Raw genomic sequence first — 22,196 nt, forward strand, 5'->3', positions numbered from 1 at the left:
GGGGGGGATGGCGTCGACGACGGCGGGATGGGAAGCCGGGGATTTAGAGAAGCGGAGGCATTAGAGGGCTTTGGGCCTCTGGACCTAGACTTGGGCCAGGCAGGACCCTTGGCCCCCGCCTGACCCCTCAGGAGCCTTCAGAAAACTGGCCCCTGGGGGGGGGCTGCGAGGGGGAGAGGGGCACGTGACTAGGATCGGCCAATCCGGGTGTTGCTGACGTGGCCGCGCGGCCCCGATGCTCTCCCCGCCCCCGGCTAGGTGGAGAAGGGAGGGGCTGGGGGCTACGCCCCCTCCCCCAACGCAGCTTCAGTTTCCGGGGGGGTGACACCCCGGATTCCATCCTCCCCCCGCACCAAGCCGAGGGGAACCTTGGAGCCCCCCTCTAGGATCCAGGTGAGAAAGGGCCCTTGGGGGTCGGGGAGGTAGTTACACATTTAAGTACCTAACCTGTAGTGGGCAGTCCCGGAGGGAGAATCTTGGGGTTCAGTGAGATATTATCCTGAGGGTGGGAGAATTTGTCCTTGGGGTTTGCAGCCAATGAGAGTGAAAGGGGGCAAACACGAGGGGGGGTCCCTTTGATGGGGGAGGGGAGTGCCCAACCTCGTGCCTCCTTACTTACTGGAGGGCAAAGGGTTGTGGGGGCAGCGTCCCCCTCATCCCATTCATCCCCTGGGGTACGGGAGCCCGGAATCAGGTGAGGCTTCCTTTTGTCGGCCGAAGGGAGGGGTGACCCGGTGGAGGTGGTGGCTGTAGTTCCTGCTCCGGTGTGGGAATGCTTGGAGTTGGCAACTCAGGTTGTGAACTGAGGCTGTTCCCAGGCGCCCACTCCCTTTCTCCCCGGAGACTCTGGAAGGAGCCTTTTTGAGCTTCCTTTGTGTCGGTGGTAGGAAGCTCGCAGGCATCACATGGCATGCTGGAGGTTACGCTTCGTATCGCCTGTCGAATTTGTGTGCATTCACGTGGACAAGGCCTATGCAGTTTTCTGCACAAAGCTTCCTTGCCCCAATGGGGTCTTAGCTGAACAGATGTCTAAACCCCAAGACAAAGGGGGGCTCCCAGGCTGAAAGCTAGGGGTTCGCTTGGGAATAGAAAGTAGGCCCAGGGTGGGTGCTGGGTTGGGGAGGGCGGTGGAAAGCCTAGTTTGAGGCTGGAAGGAATGAGGTTTAGGACCTGCAAGGATTTCACGGCTCACAAGGTTTCAGATTTCTCCAGGGTGGCGTCTTCATCCCCTCCCCCACTCCTGAACAGTCCTTTCCTTGTGTGCTGCGGGGGAGGGAACGGAAAGGAGGGAAAAGTTTCTTTTCCAAATTACTGAGTCGCTGTAGCCTCCCCTGTGACTCATGTGGGGGGAAGGGAGGGAGCGGGCAGCAGCGATTGTTCCGGAATGCAGGGAAATAAGCCAGAGTATGTCTGCCTGCCATTTCTCTTTCAGAAATCCAGCTTTTTTTTTTTTTTTTTTGGCCTACATTTTTCTGCCCAGGCTGGTGGGCCCTTTTTGCGGGACTAGCTGGGCCTGGACCTGGAGGGGAGGCAGGTTTGGGAGGCTGGGCCACCCAGGGGTGGGGGCAGGGAAAAGCCTTGCAAAGTTGCTGCGTCATTGTCCTTGCTGCAGCCACCCGTGAGGGCCCGCGTGTACTTTGGGGGCCGAGGCCTGGCTCCCTGGCGGGGGGTGGGGGCAGGCCGAGAGATTTCGCTGTGGCGGTGCGCACCTCACCCCCGCGGGGCTTGTCCGACTCGGTGATCGGGACAGCTGGAGACAGGCGGCCATTTTAGGTGCTGTAACCAGGACTCCAGAGCTACAGCCGAGGGGGAACGTGCAGGGAGCGCTAGGACCTGGGCCCCACGAGCCTGCCCCAGGGTGGCGGCGGTTTTCATTGGTTTACGATGCAAAGTTTCTTAGATGTGCATAAGTCTTCTAGGTAGCCTGAGGGCGGGGGGGGGGGGCATCTGAAATTCTTTCACTCTCCCGCAAGGAGACGGGGGAGTCGCAGAGAAGGCCCTGGCGCCCATGACCTTGTGCTCTGGCTCTTTATTCTTCTGTAATCTAACCCTGTCCAGTATCCAGATACCGAGACCTGAGGGTGGAGGGGGGTGAAACTCAGCTCCCAAAATGGCTCCTGCCCCTCCTAGGAGGCGGACGGCCCGGGGGGAGGGGAGAAGGGGGGAGGGCTAGTCTGAGCCGCAGCGGCCGCCTCCTCCGCGCGCCCTCCTCCCTGGCGCTGACCGATGGACCAGCTGCTCCGTGGGGAGGACTCCGGACCCTGGTGGGGGATGGGGGCCTCCCGCCCCCGCGGCGGAGGGGCCTGGAGAGAGGGGTGGGGGAGGGCGGGGAGCGTGGGGAGAGGTCTGAGCTCGCCGGGAGAGGGAGGGTGCTTACCCTGATTCGCCCCTCGCTGAGCTTGTTTTTTCCGCTCCAAGCCAGACACCGGAATGAAGTTGAGGAGGTGGGTTTCATTTTGGAGTGTTTATGGTGGCGCTTGGTGACTTTTGCTCCCTATTTGGGGCTGCCGAGGTTTTATCGAGCAGGAAGGTATTTGTGCTGGTAATTGGAGCGGAAAGGAATTGGAAGAAGCCTCTTGGCGGGGGGGGGGGAAGGGTGCAAGTTCTGGGGAACGCTTTTTGGACTGGATTGCCTTGTTGATAAAGCTCTGGGGGTTCAGAGTAGATTCAGAGAAGTGATCGGCTTTGTTTTTCAAGCGCTTGACCTGGGGGAGGTTTAAGATTCTGGGGAACCTTCACTTTATCACTTAGGGGGCGTAGAAATGTTAGAGCAAGTCGAGAGCCTTTCCTTAGCTGTTTGCTAGGGGCAGCAGGCCGCGGCTTCTAAGATGGCGTCTCCTTTCTGCTTTCAGATTCTTCCCCGCAGCGCTCTCACTGCCGAGAACCAGCCAGCTGGCGTCCTGCGGACACACCCCAACGGACCTCTGCAGGCTACGCCCACACTACCCCCTCCAGTTCTGCCGGCCCGGCCAATGGAGGAACTACGAATGGCAAGACCTGCCAGAGCACGGCCCTCACCGGTCGCGTCTGACTTGAAAACCTGGGGAGACTTTGTCCGAATGGGAGGTGGGAAGAGGGTGCTGCACCCTTGCCAATCTCCCGCTCCCCGGAGTAGCGGACCCACAGAGCAGCCAGTTGGCTCAGACGTGGAGGGCTGCTCCTTTGCTCTGCATCTATGCGGCACTCTTCTGCCGGGTGACTGACACCTTGGAAATGGGTTTTATGACGTCACCGCCCGACCGGCCAATCGTGAATGCTCCCGCGGAGAGGCGTTCCTCCCCCTTCAAGTTTGCTTCTTCACGCGCGAGAGCGAGCGGGCGCGCGCGGAGAGGGTGGGGGAACTCTCGAGCACGGTGGCGCGCATGAGCGGCGAGGCTCCGCCCCCCTGCCTATATATAAAGGGCTGGCGCGGCGCTCGGCGGCGCCATTTCGCGCTGGAGTGGAGCAGCCTCTAGAACGAGCTGGAGGATTCTGCCTACAGATACTGAGCCTTCGAGTCGCCGGGGGCCGCCATTACAATCCACGTCCATCCGCTTGGAAATGGCCTTCGCCTCGGCCTATGGCTGGTTCCGGCAGACAGTACAGACCCCATAGAAGCCCCCGAAGCTCCCCTTTTTCGGGCCCCGCCCAATCCTCGGAGTCTGTCCACCCCCTCTACTCCGCCCTCAAGAGGATTTCAAAGATGGAGGCGGCGGCTCCCTAAAGCACTTTTCGCGTTCATCCGCCTCCATCCGAGACCGAAACGGGACCCTGTCCGTTCCGGACTGTCCCGGGAGGAAAAGGGAATCCTTGCAAACTAACAGCGGGCAATATTGACGACGGTGTCTGGGATTGGGGGCCGCCCTGGGGCTCGAAGAATCCGTCCCCTCTCTTTCGTCCGCTTCAGCTGAGGCCGCCGCCATTTTCTCGTAGCCTGCCTGCTGCAGAGCGCGCCAAGCTCTGGGAGCTCGGAACGAGCACAGAAGATTGCGTGCGCGGCGAGGGGGGGTTGGCGCCTGAGAGCCAAGGGCAGCGGCCCCCCCCTCCCGGGTTATGCTGGGCCGGACAGCGAGGGGAACCGAGGCCACCGGGACTTTCCGCGGCTGAGGGCAGCGCCGGTTCCCCGAGATCAAGATGCTGCAAAACGTGACTCCTCACAGCAAGTAGGTGCCCACGGGCGCGCGTGGGCGGGGGACGTTGGGTGGGGGACGTTGGGCTCGGGTGGGCGGGCAGGGCTGGCTCGAGCTGCCCCGCGGCGGCTGTTAGTGCTACGGGCTCGCGCAGGGGGTTGAGCGGCGGTTTCGGAACGGCGGCAGCGCCGTGGATGGAGGGAGTGCGGGCCGTCAGTCGATAAACGTTACTTGCCCGCCTACCCAGCCCCAGCCCGGCCGCGGCAGGGTGTAGCGGGCGAGCTCGGCGTTGATGGGGTTGCGGGTACGCGGCCTCCTGGGGTACCACGGTCACGGCGCGGGTTGCCATGGTGACAGCCGCGGGGACTGCACTGGGTTCCCACTCTGGGCCGAGGGGGGGACCAGCCGCTCGCTGCCCTTCTGGCCCGGTTGTGCGAGGTTGTGTTTGGTTTGGGGACGGGTTTTGATTGCACCCGAGTTTCTTTGAAGAGGGTGGAGCCTCAGAATCCTCTATCTCTGCGGATGTAAACAATGAGGTCTCTAATATCGTGTCTTGGGCCTCTGGAAACACCCGCTCTTATGCAGCACCAGGGAGACTGGACTTGAGCCCCTGTTCGTGTCTTAGTCCTAGAGTTGATGCCACAGTCGGGCGCCCATAGAGCGACACTATGGTTATTGGAGCCAACTGTTTGTGAGGTGGGCCTATCACTGAGGAAAGAACTTGCTGACCTTGGCTGGGTCTTTGTTGTTATTTTAAGTTTCTTGGGAGTGCACTCACTAGGGAATCATAATTGGGGCTTAGCGCCTGGGTTTTTCCAGGCTGTAAAGTCTGACAAATGAAGCCTTGTGTTTATTAATGATATGATAGGACTGCTCAGCTCTGGCATATGGCAGCATAGTGCTAGGGGTGGGCCCCAAGTCTTAAGTCATAATGCTGAATGTTGTTTTTTTTCTAACTAGTGTGGTTTTCTGTTTTGGTCTGTTTTATTCTTTGAAGTTATTTATGCAAGGCTTGTGCAGGATACTGATCTCTTGCCCAGCTGAATTACTGTGCCTCCAGCATTTCTGTGACATTTGCTTTTATTCCTCTTTTTGTCAACTTCCCTGTCTCTCAACCACTATGGCAACTTTTTACCTCTGTGAGGAGAGGAAGCTTGGATTATGTTTTCTCAGTCTCCCTCCCCCCATAAGACTAGTTCTCAGTTGCTAAGTCTTATTAGAAGCTATCATTGGCTTTCTTTATTAAAGGTTTGTGATCCCAGTAGACTAAAGCAGGTATACAAGAAATAAAAGATTGGAGGTACTTTTGTTAGGTCCTGGGACTGAATTATTGGCTAGATAATATAAGTTACACACTTGCTGATTTCTATGAGATAATACTTAATTTTATTTCTTGTCTCTACAGGCTCCCTGGGGAGGGGAATGCAGGGTTACTGGGGCTGGGCCCAGAAGCAGCAGCTCCAGGGAAGAGAATCCGAAAGCCCTCCCTGTTGTATGAGGGGTTTGAGAGCCCCACAATGGCTTCAGTGCCAGCTTTACAGCTGACTCCTGCCAACCCACCACCTCCTGAGGTGTCCAATCCCAAAAAGCCAGGACGAGTTACCAACCAGCTGCAGTACCTGCACAAAGTGGTGATGAAGGCTCTGTGGAAACATCAGTTTGCATGGCCCTTCCGGCAGCCTGTGGATGCCGTCAAGCTGGGTCTGCCGGTGAGTAGAGTAATTGGAGAGGGGGGGAGGTGTGGGAATAAGTAAAGGATGCGTGTTGAGTGGAAGTGGGCTGCCAAGTATAGGTGCTGCGGCCCCTAGGGAGTTCCCATTTCTCCCCTATGGGACAGAGAGCCACCAGCTTTCTGGGTTCTTTGATCCTTTATGATTTGCTCCATCCGCTTACTATCTTGGCATCTCTCATTGTGCCCTCTATGTGTCCTTCCTTAACTTTTGTGCCCTGGCTCCATTTTACAGATTCCCACCCCGGGTTGGGAGAGGACCACGGTGGCCAAAATTCTTAGCTTCTTCCTCTCCCTCATGCAGGCCATGGATAGCCAGCCCCAGAGGTAATGTCACAGGGTGGGAAAACTTCCATAGTGGTGGGAAGTGGGTGGTTAAGGCAATGGGAGCCTGCCAGTGGTATTAAGTATCCTATATGATTTCTTTGCCGCCCTTCCTTTTCTGTCCTATAGTTTTTGACAGGGGCCGCAGTTTAGGGGCTGTACACTATTGATAGGAAGTGTGTGTGTGTGTGTGTGTGTGTGTGTGCTGAGGTCCGTAATTTGCTTGGGAAAATGAGCGTTTTGGGGGTCCCCCCCCCAAAAAAAAAAGACTGACTTAGTTTCTTTTTTCTTTTATGTTTAGGATTATCACAAAATTATAAAGCAGCCTATGGATATGGGTACTATTAAAAGGCGACTTGAAAACAACTATTACTGGGCTGCCTCAGAGTGCATGCAGGATTTTAATACCATGTTCACCAACTGTTATATCTATAACAAGGTTAGTATTTCTCTGTTCACTAATAGATTAGGAGAGTGGTTCTAATGCTAGATATTTTGTCTATGCAAAATTTAAAATGTAATAAAACCCTCTGTTCAGGGATTAAGGAAACCTGAACTTAAGAGACCCAGAGTTAATAGTTTAAACAGAATGATACTAACTTGGAATGGTGACCCTGTTTCTCAGAAATCTCCAGAGACCTGCTTAGAGCAGGATCTGTTTTCCTTGTTAATTCGTAATACTTATTTTGAGGAAGTACAGAGTTGGCTTAGAAATAGGAATTGAGGGCAGGGTCCGTAAGCTAGAGCTCTGGGGTCTTAAGAGTGGTAATGGTGCTTGGGACTGAGCTTTTCTCTATTTTGCCAACATTTGAGTGTTTTGTTTCTTTTAGCCCACTGATGACATTGTCCTGATGGCACAAACGCTGGAAAAGATATTCCTACAGAAAGTGGCATCAATGCCACAAGAGGAACAAGAACTTGTGGTGACCATCCCTAAGAATAGCCACAAGAAGGGGGCCAAATTGGCAGGTAGGTGGAATCAGAAGTTTCATTTATAAAGACCATTTGAATGGTAGAAAATGATCAGATCAGACTAATTTTTTTTTTTTTTTTTTAGCACTCCAGGGCAATATCACCAGTGCCCATCAGGTGCCTGCTGTTTCTTCTGTGTCTCACACAGCCCTATATACTCCACCACCTGAGATACCTACCACTGTCCTCAACATTCCCCACCCGTCTGTCATCTCATCACCCCTTCTCAAGTCCTTGCACTCTGCTGGACCCCCGCTCCTTGCTGTATCTGCAGCTCCCTCAGCCCAGCCCCTTGCCAAGGTATAAATCTGTGTGTTTGAACGGGGGAAGGAGAGATCTTAAATGAGGTAGATCTGGGATAAAAGACACATATCTCTTTGCAGAAGAAAGGGGTAAAGCGGAAAGCAGATACTACCACCCCTACGCCAACAGCTATCCTGGCTCCAGGTTCCCCAGCCAGTCCTCCTGGCAGTCTTGAACCTAAAGCAGCACGACTTCCCCCTATGAGAAGAGAGAGTGGCCGCCCCATCAAGCCCCCACGCAAAGACTTGCCTGATTCTCAGCAACAACACCAGAGCTCTAAAAAAGGAAAATTATCAGAACAGTTAAAACATTGCAATGGCATTTTGAAAGAGTTACTATCTAAGAAGCATGCTGCCTATGCCTGGCCTTTCTATAAACCAGTGGACGCTTCTGCTCTTGGCCTGCATGACTACCATGACATCATTAAGCACCCTATGGACCTCAGCACTGTCAAGGTACCCACTGCATGGGGCAGATGGGATGCTTAGGCAGTGATAAATAAAAGTTATTTTTTACCTTACGGGTACACAGCAATCTTTGATTTTTGGTATTTTCACAAAATAATAGGGGGGTTAACATACTTGTTAGTTAAAGAGTCCCTAGTTTTCTGGGACTTCAAGTTGTATTTGGGTTTTGTCTTCAAAGCAACCTACTTGTCTACAATTCCCGTTGAGGGGGCTAGGAAATTTATTGGATAAGATAACAGGTTGTCTTCATCACTTAGGTATTTTTTTTTTCCCTAGACATACGTAATTCTACAATTTGCTCAATTGTCTTTTGACTTTAAAACTTGAGTTCCAGAGCATAGATTCTTAAGTTCATCCCCCTGTGCTCTTGAGGGCTACTCTTGTGGTGATGGGTTGGCAGGGAAAGGTGAGTCTTCCTGCCTGTGCAGCTTCTGATGCTGCCTCCTTCTGCAGCGGAAGATGGAGAATCGAGATTACCGGGATGCACAGGAGTTTGCTGCTGATGTGCGGCTTATGTTCTCCAACTGCTATAAATACAACCCCCCAGACCACGATGTGGTGGCAATGGCACGAAAGTTACAGGTGAGTGTTGAGGTTGAATTTGGAACATTCGTGGATCTGGGGAAGTTTGTTTGGGGTTTTTTTTTTCCCCCTATGCAATTGTGAAGTGGACTATAATACCAGGTGGTTGGGTACAGTGAGGGTCATAGCAATTCTTTGTCATTTTAATGAGTCAGCTTCCCTTTCTAGGATGTATTTGAGTTCCGTTATGCCAAGATGCCAGATGAACCACTGGATCCAGGGCCTTTGCCAGTCTCCACTGCCTTGCCTCCTGGCATGGCCAAATCATCTTCAGAGTCATCTAGCGAGGAAAGTAGCAGTGAGAGCTCTTCTGAGGAAGAGGAAGAAGATGAGGATGAGGATGAAGAAGAGAGTGAAAGTTCTGACTCTGAGGAAGAAAGGGCTCATCGATTGGCTGAACTACAAGAGCAGGTACTTTGTCACTGTTCAACTCATGGGGCAAAATACTGATCCCTTGGCCTGCCTTTTTTTTTTTTTTTCTTTTCCCTTTTTTAGCCTTATACCTCTCATTTCAAATGTGATTTCCTTTCTCTCCCCCCCCCCCCCCAAGCTTCGGGCAGTGCATGAACAACTGGCTGCATTGTCCCAGGGCCCAATTTCCAAACCTAAACGCAAGAGAGAAAAGAGAGAGAAGAAGAAAAAACGAAAGACAGAAAAGCATCGAGGTCGAGCTGGTGTTGATGAAGATGACAAAGGACCTCGGGTACCCCGCCCATCTCAGGCCAAAAAGTCCAAGAAAGCAAGTGGCAGTGGGGGTGGCAATGCTGCTACACTGGCCCCCCCTGGCTTTGGACCTTCTGGAGGAAGTGGAGCCAAGTAAGTTCTAGCAGGGTGGGAAGGAGAGTTGAAACAGCTAAGCGCTCTCCAGTGGAGGATGCTTTGTCCGACTTGTTGCAATGTTTTATCTAAGCCAAGGGTCAGCAACAGTTTTCTGTAAATAGCCAGTCTTAAAAGTCAGTAAGACAAGGTCTTCTAGCTCTCAACTCTTGTCAGTGTTTATTGGTGGTTGGATTAATAGTTTGCCTTTTTTTCTTGGCTTGATTTTCATGGTATGTGGTATGGGGTGGATTAATACTGCATTTTAAAAAAATTACTGAAGTCAGTGTTCCATAACAATCTACCTGGTTCATCTATTTGCCTTAAAATTTTTGCTTTGATATGCAAAAAGTCTTGTTTTAAACAGGGTTGAAATGGGGGCACATTGGGAAAGGGTTGTAGTTCCTATATTAATAATTTTCTTTTTTCCATAGGATTCCCAAAAAGGCCTCCAAGACTGCCCCACCTGCCCTGCCTACTGGCTATGATTCTGAGGAAGAGGAAGAAAGTAGGCCCATGAGTTATGATGAGAAGCGGCAATTAAGCCTAGATATCAACAAGTTACCTGGGGAAAAGCTTGGTCGTGTTGTTCATATTATCCAGGCCAGAGAGCCCTCTTTACGTGACTCAAATCCAGAAGAGATTGAAATTGATTTTGAAACACTCAAGCCATCCACACTTCGAGAGCTGGAGCGCTATGTCCTTTCCTGCCTGCGAAAGAAGCCTCGGAAGCCCTACAGTGAGTATGATATGCAACATGTAGCAATCCTTTATTTTGAGAACAATTTAGAGTAATAGAGTGTTTATATGTTTATGCTTTCTTATGGGTATTCCCTCCCAGAATGGGCTGATGGTATCAGTTGCTTCTCTTAACCTTCAAAAAAAAACTTGATGATACTAGGATGCATAAAAACTAGGAAACTTACAGCAGTTTTGATGATGTATTTTTCTAGCCATTAAGAAACCTGTGGGAAAGACAAAGGAGGAATTGGCTTTGGAGAAGAAGCGGGAACTAGAAAAGCGGTTACAAGATGTTAGTGGACAGCTTAATTCCACAAAAAAGCCCCCCAAGAAAGGTGAGTGTCAATGTAAATTCCATATATTTTGCCCCCATTTTTTGACAACTGGAAAGTATTTAACACATTTTAATCTTTGGTTCTGCAGCGAGTGAGAAAACAGAATCATCCTCAACACAGCAAGTAGCAGTGTCACGCCTCAGCGCTTCCAGCTCAAGCTCTGATTCGAGCTCCTCCTCATCATCTTCCTCCTCTTCAGATACCAGTGATTCAGACTCAGGCTAAGGGGCCAGACCAGATGGGGACAGGAGGCTCCGCAGGACCGGACCCCTAGACTACCCTGCCTCACCTCTTTGCTCCGTGTGACACTTCCTCATCTCACCCCCCCTCCCCCCACTGTAAGAGAGCTGGCTCTGCAGGGGGAGATTTGCTGAAGGGAGGGATGTAAATGGACAAAGATTGAGTTCCCAGCCCTATTGAGAGTCCCTCCTTAGGGCTAGAACCCCCACTCAAAATGACGGGTGGGGCAGGAGGAACAGGGTAGAAGAGAGCAAAGACCCTTAATGGGGTTTCCTAAGGCCATTGTTGCCCTGTTTACTTGTAAAGGCCCTGTTTTGAGGTTGTTTGTTCTAATTTATTTTAAGCTAGGTAAGGCTGAGGGATGTGGGGCCGTGGTTACCTCAGCCTCCTTGGGGAGGGATGAAGGGGAGTTCTTTTTTTACGTTGACTTTTTTTTCTACTCTTAGCCCTTTTCCTTCTCCATTTGGGGCCCCTGGGGGTTTCAGTCATCTCCCCATTTGGTCCCTTGGATTGTCTTTCTTGTCTGTTAATTCTAACTTGTAAATAAAGAAAATATTATTGGAGTTTTGAGAGTTAAGACAATTGTTTTGTACTGAATAAAGAGTATGATTGACTTGAACCTTTGAGTATCCCTTTGGTGAGGAAAAGGAAGAGCCAATGTTACTGGATTATTTGTAAACTTGTTATAGTGGTGAAGTGCATCTGCCCTTGTGTGAAATGATTCCTTTAAAAAAATCTTTGGGCTCTTATATGAAGAGACCTTACTTTGTCATTCATATCCCCTAAAAGTTTAGAACTGATTTAAAGTTGGCTCAGGTTTTCTTCTGGTAGTCATCTAATACATCAAAATGAAAAGAATAGAAAGAAGATAGTAAGTACTTAAACTGGGATGGGACATTATTTACTTTGAAGAGGCAGTTGTACCTACCTGAGTAATGTGCTAGTTTGGCCTCAAATTGTAGCTTTATGCATCCTGTTTTGTTTTTACCAGTACTGCTTTATTTCTGGCTTGTGGTGTGAGGGGATTAAACCTGGGACTTTACTGCCTTAGACATGAGTCTGTACATAACAAACTACCTATTACCACAGCCCCCTAGTTTGTTATAATGCCAGGTGATGCCTTTCCAGCAATTTAGGGGTGAGGGGATTGGGTTTTCTTAGAACAAGCACATCACTAGCATATTTAGTGCTGAATCATATTTAGGACCTTGTGTCTAAGGGCCCAAAATTTACTGTGCCACCTCCCAAGATGCCATTGTAGTAAACATCAGAAGCTGTCATTTCCACAAGTCTAATACAACGCTATATGGTTCAAAGACCTGAAGAACATGTTAGGGAATTCGGGCATTTACAAACTACAGAAAACATTTTTAAAATGTACGATGATTGATGCTTCTATAAATTGCCAGAAATAGGTATAATTGGTAAGTTTTGTAGTGAAGGTTTTAAAAGCCATTGTTAGCAGTGGCCATCAGTTCTTGGCATATTAAGGACTCCAGTAGAGCAAAAACCATTGAAATAGTTGTATTTTGTGCTTCTCAAATTGAGACCAGAATGAGTTTTCAAAAACGGTAATGTACAGCTAGAGTTGAGAACCTCTTAAAATTGTCCTTTGTATTAAATGAAAGGGATAATTGCCTATTGGAGCTTTGTCCTGGCCACCTTAATTATGGAGCTCAGTAAATGAACTCAATTACCTTGAGAGTGAAAACTGGGTTACTATAAGCAATGTTTGGTTTATTTTTATTTAATAGAAGTTGGGGAATAGGAAGAAACAACACCAGCATCACTTCACCCATGAAGCTTGCCCCCTGTGGGGAGGTGGGGCACTGGCCCTATGTCTTAGTGCATGAACTCAACCAAGTACACCACCGCCCCCAGGAGGAATGTAAGATTTTAATTGGGTTAATTTGGACAGAAAACTAGATCAGATTTTAGGATTTTATTAACAGGATAGAAAAGGAGAGAGTAGTTAGAATGTGGCACATGGGGGTGCTGGGGATAGATCCAAGTTCAGCCTACTCAACTGTACTACCACCCAGGCCAACTAGTGTGTTATTTTTTTTGCCACCAAGGTTATTGCTGGAGCTAAGTGCTGGCACTACCAACCCACTGCTCCTGGTGACCATTTTATCCATTTTATAGGATAGGATAGAACAGAAATTGAGATAGGGTGAAAGAAAGACAACTGCAAACCTACTCCATTTGTGAAGTGACCCCCTCGCAGATGGGGAGCCAGGGGCTCAAATTAGAACCTTTTACAGGTCCTTGAGATTCATGCTATGTGCACTTTACCTGGTGCACCACTGCCTGATCCCCTAGATTCTTAATTCAAATTGTTAACAGTCCAGTTGCATCCCTTTCGGTTCACATATTAAGATTAGTTTGGGGGGAGCAAGTAGTGGTACACCTGGTTAAGCGCTCGTTCACATTACAGTGCACAAGGAACCAGGTTCAAGCCCCTTGTCCCCATCTGCAGGGGAAAGCTTCACAAGTGGTGAAGCAGGGCTACAGGTGTCTCTCTGTCTCCCTCCTCTCAATTTCTGTGTCTATCCAGTAATAAAATATTTTAAAATAAAGATTAGTTTGGGAAAATACAGATCAAAAGGAGAATTTCAGGGGCCAGACAGTGGCATAGTTGATTAAGTGCACACATTACAGTGCACAAGGACCTCGGTTCAAGCCCCTGGCCCCCCTACCTGTAAGGGGAAAGCTTCATGAGTGGTGAAGCAGGGCTGCAAGTGTCTGTCTCTCCCTCTCTCCTCCCCTCAATTTCAGCTTCTATACAATAAAAAAATGTTTTTAAAAATGAAAAAATCAAATTGAAAAAAGTTGAGTCTCAGGCTATGTTTGGAAACATTCTAGTCTGTGATATAACCTGAACCAGGAATGCAACTAAAGATAAGACCTGGTTCATTCTGTTGACTATAGGAGCGAATGGAAAATGACTGGATTCCTGTTAACCTATCCGACTAGATTAGTAGGCAGATATTTGTGGGTTTTCTGATCAGCCTTCTTTTAAAATTTGTGAAGAAAGCCCAGAGCATCACTCTGGAATATGTGATGCAGGGGATCAAACATGGGACTTCATAATTGAGTCCAAAACTATCCACTCGCAGGTCACTCGCTCCTCGTGTTTTAAGTTTGGGCCAGTTTTATTTACAGATTTGATACAGTATTATATTTTTTAAATTTTATTTATTATTAGAAACAAACTGAGAGGGTAGAGGAGATAGGGATATACCTACAGCTCTACTTCACCACTGATGAACCTTTCCCCCTGCAGGTGGGAACCAGGGGCTTGAACCTGGGTCTTTGAGCACTGTAGTGTGTGTGCTTCACCAGGTATGCCACCACCTGGTCTCTAGTATTGTATTTTTTTGAGTTTGCCGGTCCAAGCCACAGCTCTACCCTAGTCCTACTTAAGATCTGCAGTAATTTCAGTAGTTAGGTTGAGTACCATCATAGAATTGCAGTTAACAGCTCATTTGGGTGGTGTATTGCTTTGACATGTGGACAACCAGATTCAAGCCCAGACCCCACTGCATTGAAGAAGGCCTCCGTGTTGTAGTCTCCTCACTCTGCCTCTTGTGTAAAAGTAATAATTGCAATTACTCTGGATAACAGTTCTGAAATGTCTGAAAAAAGGGTGCTGGAGGTAGGAGGTACCTATTCATGAATTTACCCAACCAATTCTGTTAATGATTCACAGAATCTTAATGCTAAAGCTGGATAGAGAAAGGATACATCCATAAAGCACTTGAGCATCTACAGGATCATGGTAGTCCTGAAGCCGATCTCCAAGATACCAATGGATGACTAAAGTCTTGAGGAATCAAGAGCATGGGAATTTTCAACTGCAGGGAAGTGGTGAGTGTGGGGCTAAACAGGTCTACTGTGCTGCCTATCCAAGGTAAACAAAGTATCTCCAACATAACTAGGATACAACTATGGAGTTGTGTGGTGTGCCTTATTTCCTCCATATGCTTCTTGGCTCTTGGAATCAGCTTCCAGTGCCTCTGCTATTTCCCCCCTTTTGCAACATTTGCACTGGAAGCATTTATTCAGTCAGTGCATATTGAGTTCCGCTAATTGTAGTGACCATGCCAACTGTGCCTACGTAACTTCAAGTTAAAGGGTTTATTTTCAACTATAAAATACAGTAGTTTGTACATTTGTAACATTTCTCAGTTTTCCACATAATAATCTAACCCCTCACCTGTCGATTTGCGCGTGGGAGAAGAGACCAGGAACATGTGACAGAGCAGGAATGCAAATCTTTATTCAGGTGCCAGGTGCCCCAGAGTTGGGTGCAGGCACAGCCGGTTTAGGCCACATGGAGCTAGCAAAATGCCCCCCCCCCCCCGCTATGCCCACCAGCCCTTCTCCAGGTCAGGATGCCAAAGAGAAAAGAGAGGAAAGAGAGAGGGAAAGGGGGAAAGAGCGCAAACAGGAGCGACTTTTATAGGAGAATTCTAAAAGTGACAAGTCGGGATGGGATTGGCTAGGAAAGGGGGTGGAGAGAGGCAAAAGGCATGTTGGGAAGGTGGAAGCGTCCTTAGCAACTGTTGCAATGGTTTTAACTGAATTAGCAATACCCTGAGGGGACAACGTGGTAGGAATCTGTAAATAATACTTGCATGTTAAGGATCCTGGTTTGAACCCCCGGCTCCCCATCTGGGGGGGGGGTCTCGCTTCACAGGCGGTGAGGCAGGTCTGCAAGTGTCTGTCTCTCTCTCCCCATCTCTGTCTTCCCTTCCTCTCTCCATTTCTCTTTGTCCTATCCAACAACGACGACACCACCAACGACGACGACAACAATAACCATAAGAAGAAAACAACAAGGTCAACAAAAGGGAATAAATAAATAAATAAATAAATTTTATATAAAAGAAGAAATGTAATCAAATGTAATAGTGTACAAAAAGGCTAATATTATAACCATGTGGGGTTTATTTCAGGGATGCAAAGATAATTAAGTTTTTGAAAACCATTAAATGTAATTCAACATATTAACAAATAAAGGAGAAAATTCATATGGTCATCTCAATAAATGTGGAAATGAGAAAAAAAATAATACTTGCATGGAAATATAGTGGTTTGTGTGCCCTGCCAATGTTCAACCACATCTGCACAATTTCTTCACCTTGATCCTTCATCATGTTCCAGGACCTGAACACTCCCACCTCTCTCCCAGAGAATTTTATTTTGATGTGATACACCAGCTCAAGTCCAAGTTCTTCTTTGTGTTTTCCCTTCTGTTCTTATTTTTCCACTTCTGTCAATGAGTGGGATCATCCCATATTCTTCCTGCTTTCTGGCTTATTTCAATTAACATGATTTCTTCAAGCTCCCTCCAAGATAGGCTGAAAACGGTAAAATCACCATTTTTAATAACTGAATAATATTCCATTGTGTATATATACCACAACTTCCTCAGCCACTCATCTGTTGTTGGACACCTGGGTTACTTCCATGTTTTGGCTATTAAATTGTGCTGCTATGAACATAGGTGTACATAAATATTTAGGATAGGTATGTTTGTTTCCTTAGGCTATATTGCCAGGAGAGATCTTAGTAGGTCCAATTCTAGCCTTCTGAGAGTTCTCCAGACTACTCTTTCTAGGGTTTGGACCAATTTACATTCCCACCAGCAGTACAGGAGGGTTCTTTTGTCCCCATAACCTCTCTAGCTTTCGTTGTTGCTACCTTTTCTGATGTATGACATTCTCACAAGAGTGAAGTGATATCTCATTTTTGTCCAACAAAGACAATTTGCCCTTATTGCTCACCAATGTGTGTGTGGACCCATTCCAGCCCTGCTAATCTTTGTTCTTGGATTCATTTAAGGTCACCCTGATTGGAAAGTCCTGCTTTACTGAGGGGACTAATCAGTATGACAAGTTGCCAGGACCAGGCCTTTATAGCTGATTGGAGATTTTCTTTGGGGCTTACATGAAATAAGCTTGAGGGAAGTCTTAAGCAATGAGAAAGGACTGGGAGAGATCTGGGAAGGAGGTCTAAGATCAGTAGAGGGAACTGATCTGCTGTCTGAACTTCCACCTCTCACGGATCACCTTAGCTCAAGTTCTGCAAAATGCCACTAGCTGGACTCCAGCATTGCCTCCAATATTAATATGCTGGGGGGAAAGGAAACATTAGACAACCAATGTATTTTTTATCAAAATTATAGGTACTTGAACACACACACATGACTATGCACAAGAATCAAACCCAGACTCCCCACCTGCAGGGAGAAGCTGCATGAGTGATAGGGCAGTGCTTCAGGTGTCTCTTTCCCTGTCATCTGTGTAAATAATAATAATAATAATGACTGCTGGGAGTTGTGGGACCAAGCCCCAGCAATAATCCTGGGGCCAAAAAAAAAATTGAAAGAGAAGAAAGAAAAGGAGAAAGATGGGGGGGTTGCAAGTACTGACAGCACAATATGCAAAAATCTATAAAGAGCAGCCAAGGAGATAGCACCAGACTTACATGTGGAAAGCCTTGGTTTGATCCCCAGTACCATGTATGCCAGAAAAGTGTTCTGGTCTTTCAGTATTTCTTTTGTGAAATTAAAAGAGATGCTTCTGATCTGAGAGTCCTAATCTGAGCTCTGTTTGGATAGGAATTATGTGTGACCTTATCAAGGATTCTGGTGTGACCAAAGTCAGCAGAAGAAACAATGAAGGCGAGCTGTCATAAGCTAAGCAGGTACTGAACAACCAGAATGAAAGAGTGAGGGGGGTTGTTTGTGTATTCTTTTTTAAAAAAAATATTTTATTTATTTATTTATGAGAAAGATAGGAGGAGAGAGATAAAGAACCAGACATGTGCTGCTGAGGATTGAACTCAGGATCTCATGCTTGAGATTACAATGCTTTATCCGCTGCGCCACCTCCCGGACCACTGTTTGTTTGTTTGTTTGTTTTTAAGAGTGAGTCTTTTAAAGCCAGAAAGTAGACAGAGCTAAGTCAAGAAGAACATTTAAGGTTTAAATTTTTATCCAAAAAATTTTAATAGTAACTCACTGTTATTTGGCATTTACTATGCCAAGTACTACTAAAAGCAAGCTGTAGATTCACTTGGTCCGCATGATAGTTCCAGAACATAAAAATACAGAACTATGCTCTAGAGATTTTTATTCATCTCCACATAACAAAGGAAGAGCTACAACTATAAACTACTACAGCAAGCTCTGTGACTGAGATAGACTTGCAACTTTGCACTTGAGGTAGTAAGTGGCTGTTTGTTAGTTGACTGAAGGAGCGCCACCTATGGGCATGAATGAAACCAGCAACACTCGCCTTGGCTGGGGTTCATAAGCACTTGTTGATCATCACACAGGTGTTTGGCGCCACCTGGTGAGAATTAACTCGGGACTTTCTCCTAAATTGTTCTGTGCTCAGCTACTCATCTTCACCTTATTATTTTTTTTTTCTTTTCCTTCGTTCCTCCATTTACTCATTCATTTATTGTGATACTAGGTTTTTGCTCATGCCATTCTTTGCCACTGGACCTTAGCACCTACACAAGTCCACCTCTCCCAGATAACATTCCCCACCCCACCCCCTTTCAATCACAGGTAGAAATAGAGAAGGGAGGGAGTCAGGCGGTGGCGCAGCGGGTTAAGCGCAAAGTGCAAGGATCCCGGTTCGAGCCCCCGGCTCCCCACCTGCAGGGGAGTCGCTTCACAGACAATGAAGCAGGTCTGCAGGTTACTATCTTTCTTTCCCCCTCTCTGTATTCCCCTCCTCTCTCCATTTCTCTCTGTCCTATCCAACAACGACATCAATAACCACAACCTTAAACAAGGGCAACAAAAGGGAAAATAAATAAATATAAAAAGAAAAAAATTTAAAAAAAGAATTAGAGAAGGGGCAGCAAGATTTTTAAAAAATATTTATTTCTTTATTTATTCTCTTTTGTTGCCCTTTTTTTTATTGTTGTAGTTATTGATGTTGTCATTGTTGGATAGGACAGAGAGAGATGGAGAGAGGAGGGGAAGACGGGGGGGGGGGGGGGGGGGAGGGAAAGACAGACACCTGCAAACCTGCTTCATCGACTGTGAAGCAACCGCCCCCTGCAGGTCGGGAGCCGGGGCTCGAACCGGGATCCTTATACCGGTCCTTGCTCTTTGCACCACCTGCGCTTAACCCGCTGCGCTACCTACCGCCCAACTCATGGCAGCAAGATATTTAACTTGAATAGTAGTGTGCTTGCTTTTGTCCTGCACATGACCCAGGCTTGAATCCAGCCCTCACCCCACCCTCTCCACACTCCACTTCAGTGAGGCTTTGGTGTTGTGGTGTCATTCTATCTCTGTCACCCTGGAGCAGTGACAAAAAGAAAAATGGTGTGTGGGGGCGACGCGGGGAGAAGAGTGAGAGGAAGGGAAAAGAAAGAGAAAGGAAAGAGAGAAAGAAGAAAGTTGTTCGTGTATATATAGCATAGTGGTTATGGAAAATGACTTTCATGCCTGAGGTACCAAAGGTTCAAAATCCACCAGCACCACGATAAACGAGTTCAGCAGTGCTCTGGTGAAAATAAAAGCAATAAAGGGCAGGACAGTGACACACCCAGTTAAATGTACATAGTATTAAGCACAAGGACCCACGAAAGGAACGGGGGTCTGAGCCCCTGCTTCTCACCTGCAGGCAAGATGCTTCACAAGCAGTAAAGGAGGTCTGCAGGTGTCTCTCTCCCTCCCTCTTTCTGTCCTATCGAGTAAAATGGGGGGGGGGGCGGGGAATTATCGCCAGGAGCTGTGGCTTCATAGTGCTGCCACCAAGCCCCAGCAATAACCCTGGAGGCAAAAAGGGGGGGCAGGAGTAGATAACATAATGATTATACAGAGACTCTCATGCTTGAGGCTCCAAAGCCCCAGGTTCAATCTTCAGCACCACCATAAGCCAGAGCTGAGCTCTTAACTTTAATAACAAAATTAAAATTAATAAACAGAAAACAGTAATAAAGATTTTAAAAGGAATGAGGCCAGGTGGTGGACTCACCCAAAATAGCACATACATTATCATGAGTGAGAACCAGGGCAGACAACCTCATCAGTATATTCTAGAATCTCACCTCTCCAGAGCCCTACCCCTGTGGGGAAAGATAGAAACAGGCTGGGGGTATGGACTGATCTGTCAACACTCATGTCCAGCAGAGAAGCAATTACAGAAGCCAGAACTTCCACTTTCACCCCAAAAGAATTTTGGTCCATACTCCCTGCAGGGGAGAAATGATAGTGGGGGAGATGAACAGAGGGCTCTAAACTCCAACTCCATCAGGACCCAGAGATAAGAGGAAAAAAGGAAGGACATTTGGAAGTAGGAATAGGTGTAGGTATGACTTGGAAAGGAAGAGAAGATAGGCCTATGGGGGGAAATGGGCAAATATATACAAATAAAGACAGATAGGGTTTTTAAAAATATTTTATTTATTTTCTTTTTGAGAGAGATATGGAGAGAGAAACACCAGAGCACTGCTCAGCTCTGGCTTATGGTAGTGCAGGGTGATTGAATCTGGAACTTTTGGAGCTTCAGGCATGAGAGTCTGTTTGCATAACCATTATGCTATCTCTCCCACTCCATATAGACAATGTTATAGAAATAATAATCAGGGGGAGTCGGGCGGTAGCGCAGCGGGTCAAGCGCAGGTGGCGCTAAGCACAAGGACCAGCGGAAGGATCCCGGTTCGAGCCCCCGGCTCCCCACCTGCAGAAGAGTCGCTTCACAGGCGGTGAAGCAGGTCTGCAGGTGTCTATCTTTCTCTCCCCTTCTCTGTCTTCCCCTCCTCTCCCCATTTCTCTCTGTCCTATCCAACAACAATGACAGCAATAATAACTACAACAATAAAACAACAAGGGCAACAAAAGGAATAAATAAATTAAATTAAATAAAAAAAGAAATAATAATCAGTCCATAACTGTGACCTTGGGAGAAATACTGGAGCTTCCAATGGAAGAAAAGAGGATACAGAACTCTGGTGGTAGGGACAGTGTAGAACTATACCCCTGTTAACTTATAATTTTGTAAATCAATATTGTCACTGATAAAATTAAAATTAAAAAACGAGTGAGGACCAGGATTCAATCCCCTAGGAAGGGAGACAGCTTCACCAGCAGTGGAGTCATACTACAGGTGTCTCTCCTCTCTCCCTTTCTTTGTTTCTCTCTTTTCTCTCCCTCTATCAAAAAAAAAAAATAGAAGGGTGGGGGAGAAACAGAGAAGAGAGAAAGAAGGAAAGACATCATAGCACCAATCCACAGCTTATGAAGCTTTTCTGCATAGTCATCCTATGGGCCAGAGACTTGAACCCAAGTCCTGGTGTCTGATAAAATGTCCACTTTGTAAAGTGAGCTATCTCTCAGTCTCTTATTGAACTTCTATATACTAGACCTCCCTATTCAGGCACTGTCCTGTCTCAAGACTTCAGCAGGAGTGTCTAACATTAACAGCTTCTCCACCTTGGCTGTTCTGCTCACTCACCTTTAAGATGAGCTTTCCCAAGGAACTGATTGATGGCTTCTATTTGAGTTAGTATTTGGCTATTTACTTCCTCCTTAATTTTACTCCATTACACATGCATGTCTCCTACAACTCCTTTGTGAGGTAGAGACTGTACCCTTTTCTTTTTTTTTTTTAAAGGAATTCTTTTTTGTTATTATTATTATTTATTTTCCCTTTTGTTGCCCTTGTTTTATTGTTGTAGTTATTATTGTTGTTGTTGTTGATGTCGTTGTTGGATAGGACAGAGAGAAATGGAGAGAGGAGGGGAAGATAGAGAGGGGGAGAGAAAGACAGACACCTGCAGACCTACTTAACTGCCTATGAAGTGACTCCCCTGCAGGTGGGGAGCCAGGGGCTCAAACTGGGATCCTTATGCCAGTCATTGCACTTCACCGCCACATGCGCTTAACCTACTGTGCTACCGCCTGACTCCCTACCTTTTTCTTTATAGCCATAACCTGCCTCCTGATACCTGGGGAAGCAGTTTAAATGTAAGTATAAATGATGATTAAACCACCTCTTGGCACAAATTCCTATAGGAGGCTCATCAGCTCTGCCCCTAGGGGTTGGCAGGCTCAGAGTGTAGGTTCTAAGAGGTGCATTATCAAGTTAAATAATTGTAGGGTAACCAGGTGCCCCCCTTATTTAGCCAGAGCTGTAGTGTTTTCTAAGAAAGACTTTCAGCTATAAAACTGAGGCAAATTGAGACAAGTGGTCACCTCAAGAATAAAAGTCATTATCATCAATTGGGTCATGTAGGCAGATACACCTGCGCTTACTATTTTCTAGAATCTTTGCTTGTCATTTTATATACATTATTGCATGATTCTCACAACATTCAACTCATAATTAGCTCTTCTTTCTTTTTTTTATTTGTTGGATAGAGACCATTAGAAATTGAGAGGGAAAGGGGTGATAGAGAGGGAGAGAGACACCTGCAGCCCTGCTTCACCGCTTGTGAGGCTTTCCCCCAGCAGCTGGGGACCGGAGCCTCCAACCTGGGTCCTTGCGCACTGTAACATATGCGCTCAACCAGGTGTGCTACCACCTGGCTCCAATAATTAGCC

General features: G+C 47.3%; 1 protein-coding gene across 5 annotated transcripts; it reads left to right on the forward strand.

Moving 5' to 3' along the window:
- Nucleotides 1-45: 45 nt before the first annotated feature.
- On the forward strand, nucleotides 46-11,181 carry BRD2 (bromodomain containing 2). Of its 5 annotated transcripts, none has more exons than XM_060189570.1 (13): nucleotides 46-393; nucleotides 2,853-4,142; nucleotides 5,515-5,818; nucleotides 6,464-6,601; nucleotides 6,993-7,131; nucleotides 7,220-7,434; nucleotides 7,518-7,892; nucleotides 8,358-8,486; nucleotides 8,655-8,897; nucleotides 9,037-9,302; nucleotides 9,737-10,041; nucleotides 10,256-10,378; nucleotides 10,467-11,181. In XM_060189570.1, the coding sequence occupies exons 2-13, from the start codon at nucleotides 4,114-4,116 to the stop codon at nucleotides 10,601-10,603; spliced, it is 2,403 nt and encodes an 800-aa protein (XP_060045553.1). In that variant the 5' UTR covers nucleotides 46-393; nucleotides 2,853-4,113; the 3' UTR covers nucleotides 10,604-11,181. The 5 variants fall into 5 exon arrangements, with proteins under 5 accessions (XP_060045553.1, XP_060045555.1, XP_060045554.1 ...); XM_060189572.1 differs by lacking the exon at nucleotides 46-393 and adding an exon at nucleotides 1,754-1,773; XM_060189571.1 differs by lacking the exon at nucleotides 46-393 and adding an exon at nucleotides 2,150-2,264.
- The last annotated feature ends 11,015 nt before the right edge of the window (nucleotides 11,182-22,196 follow it).

The sequence above is a fragment of the Erinaceus europaeus genome, chromosome 4 (genome assembly GCF_950295315.1).
Source record: "Erinaceus europaeus chromosome 4, mEriEur2.1, whole genome shotgun sequence".
Classification (NCBI taxonomy): Eukaryota; Metazoa; Chordata; class Mammalia; order Eulipotyphla; family Erinaceidae; genus Erinaceus; species Erinaceus europaeus.